Source organism: Medicago truncatula, chromosome 7 (genome assembly GCF_003473485.1).
Source record: "Medicago truncatula cultivar Jemalong A17 chromosome 7, MtrunA17r5.0-ANR, whole genome shotgun sequence".
NCBI classification, from domain to species: domain Eukaryota; kingdom Viridiplantae; phylum Streptophyta; class Magnoliopsida; order Fabales; family Fabaceae; genus Medicago; species Medicago truncatula.
In genome coordinates, this window is record NC_053048.1 from 36893989 (window position 1) to 36906844 (window position 12856).

General features: G+C 32.3%; 1 protein-coding gene across 1 annotated transcript; it reads right to left on the reverse strand.

The window, feature by feature from the left end:
• Window positions 1-1914: 1914 nt before the first annotated feature.
• On the reverse strand, window positions 1915-8520 carry LOC11409690 (uncharacterized). Its single transcript, XM_024770401.2, has 7 exons — window positions 8285-8520; window positions 6348-6654; window positions 5293-6129; window positions 4733-4782; window positions 4315-4625; window positions 3639-3796; window positions 1915-3296 (listed from the first exon to the last, which is right to left on the reverse strand). Exons 2-7 carry the CDS (start codon window positions 6522-6524, stop codon window positions 2109-2111), a joined length of 2721 nt encoding a protein of 906 aa, XP_024626169.1. The 5' UTR covers window positions 6525-6654; window positions 8285-8520; the 3' UTR covers window positions 1915-2108.
• Window positions 8521-12856: the final 4336 nt, after the last annotated feature.

Below are 12856 nucleotides of genomic sequence, written 5' to 3' on the forward strand. Positions count from 1 at the left end.
AAAATTATCTATAAAAGATCTAAATTGAGGAAGTAAAATATATATGTGCATCTAAATTGTGCAATTCGGTACACTTCATAAAAAAAGTTCTTAAAACAAAATATGGAAATTTTCCACCTCATTTGCCTATCCAAAATCTTGGAGGTTGAGGGTTCAAACCCTAAAAACTAACATAACACACAAACATTTTAGCATTTGCCTATCCAAAAACAAAATATCAAAAGTTATTTTAGCAGTGCCAAAATATACTTCAGTCTGTTTTGTACACAAGACTGTTTTAATTCTTATATCCTCTAAGCTATATATCTAATATCAGCATCACTACATCCACTTGGAATAAGCAATGAACAACACAAAACCATGTAGAATAATGGATGGAAGAACAATATGGGAAAGGGTGCAGGGGACAAAGGAAGAAAGCAAATTGCTAATATTAATGCAACAATAATATATAAAATATCGTAAAAGATTAAACATAATAAAATAAAATAAAGATGCTGAAGTTCAAGTACCAACTCTAATCTTGATTGTGTTATGTCTTGCAAATCCATCAATTTTGAATAAGATAAAAATATCATTTTTTTCATGCTTCATGATAGCAAGAGTTCATAATGCAAAATAGATAAACATTAAGAAATGGTAAATGTGAATATTTCACAATCACATTCTTCATGTTTGTTATCATTAGTCATCTTCTTAAGCTTCATCAGTGCCGCTAGGGAATGAAAGAAGAGACTCTGTATACACCGCCATTTGGGATCTTTCTGAAAAACAAATATGATAGGAGTCATGCTCTAGCAGGTGTCCTTTATTATTAAACTTCTTCAATCCACGTTCATGATCAACTATTCCAACTATATCACCGCAATTTGTAAAGGATATTAGGGAAAAATGATTGTCTTGAGGAGCCGGATGCATAGAGAAAGTCCAAGATGAATGCACTGTGTATTCTTGCATCACCCATATCTTAACTGTAACAACATCTGAAACCCATACACTAATTAGTCCATTAAGTACCAATATATCAAAATCTAGAGGAGAAACATACCAAATATCAAAATCATTTGGAAGAGTTATCTCTGACATTGTCATTTCCTTTAAATTAAAGGCTATAATAACATCCCTTCTTGTCTCATAATTATAAACCAGCCAATGAATAGCCCCATTCAAGAACAACCCGACTCTGGTGAGACCATTTTCAGAGTGGGTAATACTCTCATAAGGCAAATGAGAAGCAACCTGAATTTGTTTTCAGCTAATAGCTCTCAATGAGAAAATCCCCAAGTCAAGTGAACTAGATATCCGATCATAGCCATCATCGCATTCATAGGACCCTAAAACTACCAAGTAATCATCAGTTGATGGTTCATATGCCAAGCCATACAAAAAATTGAGAAGATAATCACTGTCGGCATCATTACCGGCAATAGTTATAGGAGAGAGAGGTATTTGTTTATTGACACCAGTGGATGGATTCCATAGGTAGAGGCATTTGTAAACGTCCAATAATAGAAACCCTCTACAAAACCCTAAAACTACCTATTGTTTTTACTTTTTACTTTTTTCACTCAATAGAATAGAATGATTATACATTAGCAGAAATGCAGAATAAACCAAAGTTTTCCATTTGCTATAAATATGACCGATATAGAGATTATAAAGCTTGTACAATACTTACCTTACCCGGTTTTATCGAGTTAAACTCAAAATCTAATGTGATATCAAAGTCTATCATACTCCCTGTATTATTTATGCATCATGCCCAATAGCCTTGAGCATGAGTGCATTGAAAAATTCAATGCACTCACATTAACAAATTTTTGAAGGCCTGTTTCAGCTCAAAACCTACCAAACACAATAATGAAACACTGCATTTTTTTCCAAATAAATACTAACCATTTATGAAAAGTCAAATAAATATAACCATTTGAAATCCCTAAATGATTCAGTTAAACATTAAATTAATATTCATTTGGCATAAAGTCATAACAGCTCCTAAGTTTTTATAAATTGGTAATCTACAAAACCATGCAACATTCACCTACAACAATTTTCTACAGCTCACTACATATGTTTTGAACAGGATTGTCTAACAGAACATACATTCTTCAAATCTTCAAGCTGGCACGGTGATCGTCAGATATAGTCTCTTCGGAAGATGTGTCGCTGTCAATAACAATCAAATTGTCTTGTTTGCTGACATGATGTTCAAGAGACTTGTTCATTTTCAGCGTCCCATATTTTCTTCTTGAATAGGTTGAATAGTGAGAAGCATTTGAGATATGTACCTCATTTGTCTTCAAACCAGTCAAATGATTTTGAGGCAGAAAGCCTGACTTACCACCAGCATCAAAGCAATGCTCTGCAGACAGATTTGGCTCTACAGACATTGGAGGAGTATTGATTGCTTCTCTGAGCCATTGTGGCAGATTATTCTTTGCAGTCGAACAATTAAATGGATAATCATTTGAATAAGAATTTTCCCTAGAAATACTCGAGCTTCCTGGAGAACTGAAAAATCCTAATTCAAACTTATCTATGTTGTTGTTGTAAGAAGCTCTACCAGAATGAATATTTGGCGCAAGACCACGTACAGTGGTGTTACTTTGAAGAAATGACCTCGCAAGAGATTTCTTCAAGGGGTTGCTTTCCCTGTAAGAAAATGCATCTTCAGGTGATAAAGTAGTCTCCTCCATAGTATTTTGTCTCCAAGTACCTGATTTTGGATCTAAGAAGCAAGTGTTTCCTTGCAACGCTGCCGCCGCCACCGCTCTTTCTGTATTTGGATGCATGAAGTGTGGAACACTATCTTTCAAAAGTTTAAGTTGTTCCTCCTCCCATCTCTCAGCAAGGTCCCATGGTACCCTTAATGGTGAAAACCGCAATCTAGGATCCCTGAGCATAGCATCCCAATTGCCCCTACCATGTCTTCTCACACCAATCCAGAGAAAATCCAACTCCTCTTCAGACCACATTATAGGGTGCGGCTTGTAATTTTCCTGAAATTTTCCTCTTTCATTTGAAGCTCTTGTTTTGCTTACAATGTTGTCAAGTACTGCCTTGTGCCGGAGATGCAATGGTTTCCGGTTCGTTGAAGACTGACACAATCCATCTTGGACAATATCTCTAGTTCCAGAGGTTAAATTAAACAAAGGCAGTGTAGACAAACAACCTCTAGTCTCATGCTCCACAGGTAGAGATAAACCCAAAGAAAGAGAAACAGTTGGCATTTGTTCTGACTGAGATTGAGTAATACTTGAGCAGACATCATCGATAGTCTTTCCTTCTGAAATCACCTGAGGGGCGGAGAACAACATATCAATAATGGACAATGCCATCATCTTGGAGATGCAACATATAACATGAATTCATAGTTGATATTCATAAATACCCTTATGAAAAAAGAAAGAAAAAAAGACATTTAGAAAGTCTTAGTAAAACATATTTCCAGTTAGGGGGTAAAATGTATTATCCAGTTGGTCTTGGATTAACCATTACATTGACCATTGATTCCAACTTTTGTTTATTACCCCTAATCCGGAAATGTTTAACAGGATTCCCTGCATGATAATTTGCTTTTTCTAAAATATGAAAAATGTAACCCTTGAAGTCAGGGAAGTAAAAGCATCTTTGTGTACCTTCGTATTGCTGGAGTTTAAAAATGCCAGTTGAGTAACTTGATTTTCAACAATGACAGATCTACTGCTTGTAGAGTCAGATTTGGCTAAAAGAGTTCTCATCGCCAAGGGAAGGGAATGCTTGTCAGAGCCAAGGTTCACTTCAACAGTGTTCTCTTCTGTATCACATGCAAAATGCTATATGAACTCTTCAAAGAAATGCAATTATGGATGTAAAAGCATTCAAGAAAAATATTTATCACCAATCAAAACTTCATAACAAAACACCAGATTCATTGTTTGCACGTTAAAAGTTAAGACCATGTTTGGATAAACAACTCAATTAAATGCTTATAGCATAAGCGCTTATCATAAGTGTTTATGTATAAGCTATTTTTACAACAAAAGATAAAATAAAGTCAACTTGTTTTCGTATAAGCTTTAAGCTGATTTCACAAGTTATCTTGAAGAGGGTATGGAAATAAACTTATAACAGATTATAGACATGTCATAAGCTGTTTCCATAAGCTTTCTCAAACAATCATCCTGGAGAGCACATGGAAATAAACCGAAAACAGATTATAGACATGTCATAAGCAGTTTCCATAAGCTTTCTCAAGCAAGCTAACACAAGCGCTATGTCAGTAGATAAGCTCAAATAAGTTAATTCAAACAGACTTTGAATGCTTAGTAATACCTGCAGAGTCAGCAGGCAGGACAAACTGAGGTTGGTGCCCTCCACTTTTCTTCATGTCATTGCTTGGAACATTTTGAATGGCTTTTTTCACAGAGGGTTGCAACTCTTCTAGTTCTTGGTCAGCAGTTGTGGAAGCATGACAGAGATCTCTAGAATCAACATTGACAGGGATTCCTTCGCAATCCTTATCAACATGTTCGGCTTCCTTGTGCATCAGAGAATTCTGGCTTGGAACTTCTGTTCCAGACATATGGGGGTCCGTTTTCACTATGTCTTCCCCATGACCCGGTTGCTCTCCCACTTGTGTCATACTGTTAGAACAAATACATTTATATGCAATCATTTTCAAGACCAACAAATGATTTTCTATGACATTATAATATTTAAAAACTTAGTTTATGAGTTTGATGGAATATACCAGGTTTCAGAAACAACTCCACTAGTACCTGGAGTGTCAGCATTTCTCACCTGACAAAAAATCAAAAACTACAGTTAAGCTATCTATCTCATATCAGCATCACTACATTTAATGAAGATTTAAAAACAAACAATTATACATAAATAAACAAAACCATGGATAATAAATACTTAGACTATCAACCCAATAATGTCGCAACAGAAGTCAACACATTCCTTTTGACAGCATGAGATTCTCTACACCCAAACTACATGTTCCAAACTTACACTTGCCCTAGAGTTGGTAAATAAAGGAGCTGAAACCTTTTAAGCGGATAATATGTTGTCTAAAATTTGAATCCAACATAACAGGAAAGAACTATAACCATGCTTCATTGCATTTATTACCAGCCAACACATATATAAATCAGCAATGAGGAAAAATATTTAAATGTTCTCAACAAAAATATGAAATTTATCATAGAATACTCTTTTAAACATATAGCATATCATAATTGATGGACCAATCAGAATTTTGAGTAACAAATCATAAGGTTTAAGAGAATCACAAGGAAGCCATACTTTTTCTTGAGTTTGATCAAGCTCCCCTCTTTCAGAAAGCTCCACCGATTGATTAAGATCTGTTAGAAAAACCCTAGAACTGCTTCTACAAGATGTCTCATCTTGAGTGTGACCCAGTGGCTTCTCTCTTTCCGAAATTTCAACTGATTGGTTAAGGTCTAGTACATTATTTGCAGGAGACTCATCACAAGATGATTCATCACAAGAATCAGGATTAGCATTTGCAAGCATACTCCACTTGGTTAGCACTGGAATGTTTTCCTTATCAGTCCCATCCATACTCCTTTTTCTTTTATAACATCGATAGGTTATTAATGGACCGGCCAAGTTCGTCTGTGCTACCTTTTCTTCAGATTGGTTCCTAAAATTATCTTCCGAGGGTGACTCAGTAGATCTATCTGTTGACTTATTCAAAACAAGAGATTCATTGTCACATGCAGCACTGATTTCCTTTGGAATGGATGTCTCTGAGTTGATTAAATTGAAATCATTCCCAGCATCCAATTCAGCTGACGGGGAAATATTGTTTATATTAGAACCATTGTCACATTCATTACCAGAGTTTTCACCTACAAAAGAATTTTTCTGTGTGTCAGAACCATTCTGTGAAGCCTTCTTTGTTGGGGGAAATTCATCAACATCCTTCTTGGAGTTATCCTCACATGGCTGTCTTGTTAAAAAGGATTCGTTCGTAGTAACTGTCATTTCTGTTTCATCAGAAATTCCAAGCTCCCCTGGTTCCGGGACCAGGACACCTGGCCTTTGAACTGGAAGTGGCGTTGAATGATTTGGTTGTTTGATGCATTCAAAGCACGGCTTTTGTCCATCACTAGTATCCTATGAAATATACGGACAGAAAGAAGAGTAAGCACTTCATATCATATTCATAAGAATCAACCCAATCTAGGAGGTTGAAAAAAATACATAATAGTAATTGAAGCAAGTAATATACTTTTCACTTTCCATATACATCAATGCACTTACATGTAGTATTTTGTTTAAAAGAATAATGTGGTAGAAATACATTAGTCAACCTAGGTGCATTAGAATCTCACCGTTGATTTTTCTTCATGTTTTTCTGATGTCTTCTCATTAGTAAGCTTGGCTTGTTTAGATAAAGAACAATCACGGGCATCTTCACCAACTGAATTTTGCTGATTTTCAAGCACAAAACTTCTACTTTGAGAGTGTCGCCTTCTTTTGTAGGTAAAAAATACTTTGTTGTCAAACATTTATACTTATCTGAAAAGAACTGCTTCACTATTCGATGCTACGATTCAAACAATATTGAACGAATAAAAGACGAATGTTTGGCCAAACATAAATAAGTCACAATCTGCATTAGCGTCAGCTACCCTGGGCCTGTAGATGTAAAAACAAACACCAGAAAAGTAGACAGTTAAAAGTGATAGAATGAAAGATAGTTCACAAGATTTTGGAATTCTGATAGCATACATAATCAGTCTAAAGAGCCAATTTCAAGTCCTTGATTGTGTATTGCTCTCCTAATTTAACTAGTAAGTTAGTTCAAAAGTTCTTGAGGATTGTAATTGGTATCATCAAATATGAACTCATGCAAAAAGGGTAGACAAGTTTCGCCACAATCATTTGAAATATCAATTTTTAAATCTTCATTCAAACTTCAGTGGAGCATATTGTGATTGTTTTAAAATCTAAGACAGTTTCAGTAACAGAAAATTTCATACAACATATGCAGAAGAAAAAAAATGGAAGCTCGCATTTATAATCTATGTAAATATAAATATCTATATCTATATAAATATAATGACTAACTAGGTAGCAAGACAAAGAAGTAGATTCAGTGATTCTCTCAGATCTTTTTCCTTCTGCAATCACAAATTCTTGAAAACCTTAATCAGCGGTAGCAACAATTGAATCATCAAATCGCATATGAGATTCTCTTAACATAAATTCCAACATACAAACAATCCCTAACAGAAGAAACTTTTAAGTTGCAATTTCAAAACAATATTTTTTCATCAATGACCATATTTATCAAAATCATAAGCAATTTTTCCTATTTACCACATAAATCCATACAAACTATACCAATCTGACCACTATCGAGTCAGCTCAAAGCGCAAACAAGAAAAATTGAAGCATAACACAGAAAAACAAAAAAGAAACAAACTTTACTCCTAAATTGAAGCTAGAAACACAAAACCCATTATTCATTTTTACTTCAAACAAAAAAAAAGATTCCTTGCAAATAAATCTAACAAGATAATGATTCCATTTCAACTAAAAAATCGTTAATGTTCATTCACAGTTCAAGCATTTTCTACACCACCCAACAAATTTATAACCTTTATCATGCAATTAACAAGGACAAAAACAAAAAAGTAAGCATTGATCAAATTAGATTCACAAGTTCATTTTTACCAGTAGCAACAATATATGAGATTCACAAATTCAATTGGACCATTTAGGGCCCTTATGAGATTCTCTAACATAAATTCCTATATAGAGGCAATCCCTGACAGAAGAAACTTCTAAATTGCAATTTCAAAACAATATTTTTTTCATCAATGACAATATTTACAATAAATCATAAGCAATTGTCTCCTATTTACCAGATAAATCCACACAAACTATACCAACCTGGCAACTATCATCAAGTCACTTCAAACCACAAACAAGAAAAATTGAAGCATAACACAGAAAAACATAAAAAATAAAAAATAAAAAATAAAAAAATAAAAAAACAAACTTTACTCATGAATTGAAGCTAGAAACATTCCAGACACAAAACCCATTATTTATTTTGACTTAAAACAAAGAATATAAATAAATAAAAGAGATTCCTTGCAGATAAACTGAACAAAATAATGATTCCATTTCAAGTAAAAAAAATCATTAATTTTCATTTTTCATTCACAAATCAAGCATTTCTCTTCAGCACCCAACAAATTAGCAAACTTCATCATTCAATTAACAAAAACAAAAACAAAAAGAGTAAGAAAAAGCTTACATATAATGAAAGAAGAGACATAGCAAAGTTGAAGGTTCTTCTGTCTACTGAGGAACAAGAAACATCCTAGTACAGTGTATTAAGGTGATGTTTTTTCATTTTTTTGTTCATGTTTGTAAATTGCACTAAATGGGAATAAGAACAACACAACAGGAACAGGTGCCACACTCAGTCACTGACAGAAACGTTTGTTATTGCTTTTGCTTGCGTTTTTCTTTCACTCCAATAATAATCTACACGTCACTTCCTCAGATATGTTGTTGTTCTAAGGCCAAGATATGCTTTAAGGCCCATTGTTTAATTCAAGGCCCATTGTTTTCAAAGATGATGTATTTGTTAAGTTATGAAAATAATTTAATTAATTTACTAAGTCAAATCAAATTAAAAAAAAAAATTAACCTTTAAGTAATTTCCTAGTCAAATCAAAATTAATTATTTATGAAAACTTGACTTTTTAATATTTAAAATCAAATATAATTTAATGTTTTAACAAAAATGCTAAAGTATTAAATAATATCATACTTTTATAAGCAAAAATCAACATTTTGGATTCATTCATTAAATGATGTGTGTGGTCTATAATAAAGACTATATACATCATTAATTGAATGAATCTAAAATGTAAATTTTTACTTATAACAGTGATCGGATGGTTTATTTAATCTATAACTTTTTTTATCATTGATTTAATTTACACCGGTTAGTTTTATACATTCATGTAAAAGGAGATTGAACAATAAATTCAAGGTTAAAATCAATTGTAAAAGTTAAAAGTTATAATTTTTAACTTCAAATAGATTCAATTGTAAAAGTAAAATCAATTCTACCTGAACACATTCAAACAAGTCAAAATCAATTTTAGATCTTTATACAGTGTGTCATTAAACTTAGTGTGTGTTTGGTTCAACTTTGCATATAATTGATTCTAATAGTATTGATTCTGATAGAATTGATTCTGACAGAATTGATTTTCAGATAATTGATTTATGTTTGGATACAATAATTCATAATTGATTAAACAAACTGAATGTCGTTCGGATAGTTTTTATCAAAATTGATTTTGAATGTATAATTACTAAAATGGACATAGCTAAATTCAAGTAAATGTGCTTAGTCGAATGTATATGTCATCAATACTAAATGTAGATATATTATTTAATTTAAATAAATAAATTTTCTATATATTAATTTAAAACTTAAAAAATACGATCATTAAACTAATTTTATTTTACAAAATATTTCTTCATATATTTTATATTTTTTGATAAAATATATTTAAGTAATACTAGAGTTAGTTGGCAAAAATGATAAAATATAGTGCAAAAAAAATGTAAAAGAAAAAATACAGTAAATTTGAATGGGGACATCGTAAAGAAAAATTCAAAATTTGGTAAGTCATGACCGTAAACATTTTTCGGGGGCTAATTTGGTTCGTTAAGTTTTCTAATTAAATTTGGTTTATCAAATTAAATTACAAAGCAAAAAGAAGGAGAATTGATAAAGGGCAATAAAGGAAAATAATAGGTTATAATAATCAAAATAGAAAATTTAACGTAGAATTGATTCTAAAAAAGCTAGAAGCTAAGATTCATAGCTTTAAGGATAATTGTTTTTGGAGAATAGAATCAATTCTTAAAAGTCAAACCAAACACCATTAAAAACTCAAATTTTCACTTTTAAAGATTGTAGAATCACTTCTTGGTGTTGAAAAACTAAACCAAACAGAATCTTAGTGTGTTTATCAAAGATTCCGTTGAAACCGTAATTGAGAAAAGTTAAAGTTTCATTGGAAAATAGCAGTTTCTCATCAAAGTATGTGCGTTTATCAAAAGTTGCTTGGAAACATTGAAGGTTTGATTAGGAAGCTAAAACACCAATTGATATACGTATAAGTTTAGATATGAATTGGAAAGTGATGCATGTAGTAGTGTATCATTAAAGCATGCAGGTTTATCAAAGGTTGCAAAGAACCATCAAATGTTGGACTAGGTTTTTTTTAGATTAACTATAAAACTTATTTTACCAAAGTAACATGCAAAAAAAAAAATGTAATTGATAAGTGTCAAAACTACCTAAATTTCAATATACTATCAACACACTTATTAACTTGTTTTTGCAAGAAATCCTATGAAATTCCACAATTTCTTGTAAATATTAGATTGTTGAGGAAAAACAAGGGAAATCGATTAACTAAGCTAGCGTGAAGCAAATCGAGTCACAATGATTAGGGTGGATTGCAAGAGCGAATTCACTAAGTGAAAACCAATACTCTTAGCGATTTAAGGCAGCTTCAATAACCACGTGTATGAGATGGAAATTACTTTACTTTAAAGAAAGACTGATTCCCTAAGTAAAACCACATTCACCTATTGAATCTCCACTTTTCAACCATATATAAAAGACTATCACAAATCGAGATATTCTTGCACTTTAAAAATATAGGAAAAAGTACAGAAACAACCCACGGTGGAGTCGCTCAAAGCTCAGATCACCAAGACTTTGAGGTTATTTATTAACTTCTTCTTTGTATCTTTGTATATCTATTGCGAGTATCTATAGCTAATTTCCTTTTGTGTTGAGATTAGGTGTAATTAACTATGAAGTTAATGTAAACTATTGACCTAGCTTATCATATATAATTTAGGCTTAATTGCATTTTTGGACCCCTATCTTTCCAAAAGTTGCGGTTATGGACCCCTAACTAATTTAACTACAAAACAGCCCCCTATGTTTTGATTCTTTGGCAGTTTTGGACCCCCAGTCCATTGTTGACTCGGTCAACGCTGATGTGGCATCCTAAGTGAGGTGCCACGTGTCAATTTTTAATTTTTTTTTTGTCTTGGGGGTCCAAAACTGCCAAAGAATCAAAACATAGGGGGTTGTTTTGTATTTAAATTAGTTAGGGGTCTATAACCGCAACTTTTGCAAAGATAGGGGTCCAAAAGTGCAATTAAGCCTATAATTTATGTTTCATTATATTGAAGAATTATTTTGTTCTCAATGCATTTTCGACATTGTACTTTTAGTTTAGAATGTGCTGGACAAGGAATTTTTTTTTTTTTTTTTTTTTTATACTTATGTTCTCTATTATAATTTCATCATAGGTTACAATTCTAGACATATGACTAGGTTTACGTCACAAATCATTGTCGAAACATGATGAAGTTGTATCGATTAACAGAGTGAGACATCTTAAGTTAATAGGTACAATAAATAGCTCGTCATTTACCAAAACACATAAACATATTATGAGTGATATATGGAGATATAATTGAACCACTAAAAATATATAATTGATCAAAAGGATGCGTCATAGAAATATTTAATGAAATTTAATCTCAACACAAAATTTTAATTTGTGAAGTTTCCTAACATTCACCGCATTTAGTTTATGTCACAAAAAGTTTCCAAAACTCTATCACAGAATAGTAAAAATTGTTGAATGGTTAAATTATTTGCAAGTCTTTGTGGATGCCATAAATAAGGTGCTTTGATTGTTGATATAGATTTATCAATAAACCATTTGGTTTTAGCAAGAACAAAATGACCTAGATTATTCCAAATAGAATTTCCAATTCCAACTTTATTCAAAGATATCAAAAGCAGACAACAAAATTGCATTTAAATCTTTCTGCAACAGGTTTTATCCACATAAATTATAAACACGGGGTCGGACCTTTTCTATCTGGGACTGTCAAATTCGTTGTGTAAACAATTTTTTATTAAAAAATAACCAATCAAATAAATAAAGATTTTTTACAATCATAAATTTAACTCGTTTCATTCGTCAAAATAATAACAATACATGATGGAATGTACTCAAAGACTTGATGACTCGCATATGACAACGTCGTTCGAGCCAGTAAATCAGGTACATTGTTTTCTTGATTCGTAATGAAACTCATTCTTAAGTTTGGTAAAGAGTGCATAACAGTTCTATAAGTATATAATAAAGCACTGAACTCTGTTCTATGACTCAATTTACCCGAAATATAATTACCATCAACGACTAGCTTGAAATCTACTTCTATTGACACTCGATTATAACCTAGATTCATAAGTTAGAGTATCACTTGTTTCGACCCCACGCTTCTGCCTCTCGAGGACTAGGTTAGAAATTAACATCAACCATGATATTATTGTTGCACGAATCTTCAAAGTTAGATATTTTTCAAGAGGAAATTTTTTTGGAGGCCAAACTAGGGCCTAATGCAAATTTTATATAGTGTAGTATCCATGCTAAATGTTTTATGTCTCAAAATTCCATTTGCACTCAATGTCATCTTCCCTTTGAAACTCTTGCGCATGTACTTAGAAATTGTGAAGATGTTAAGTCCTTTTGGGAAGGATTCATTAAAAATGATACATGATACAAATTTTCTAGCATGGCACATATGCTTGGATCGCATGGAATCTATCTAACTAGTCAATTGATAATATATCCCTTTGTTATTTTGGTGTTGCTATTCGGACTTATGGAAAAATATATAAACAATATGGGTTTCTCTTAGGTGTCCTCCATGCAAGATAATTTGCATACCTTAGTTCAAAGTTATTCTCATTATATTCATA

What these genes read in the sequence shown, in the direction of transcription:
- LOC11409690 (XM_024770401.2), bottom strand. Translation starts at nt 6,524, where the DNA reads ATGTTTGACAACAAAGTATTTTTTACCTACAAAAGAAGGCGACACTCT. An exon ending in AACATGAAGAAAAATCAACG is followed by an intron (nt 6,130 to 6,347) that starts GTGAGATTCTAA and finishes TATATTTCATAG; the next exon opens with GATACTAGTGATGGACAAAA. An exon ending in GGAGTTGTTTCTGAAACCTG is followed by an intron (nt 4,626 to 4,732) that starts GTATATTCCATC and finishes TTGTTCTAACAG; the next exon opens with TATGACACAAGTGGGAGAGC.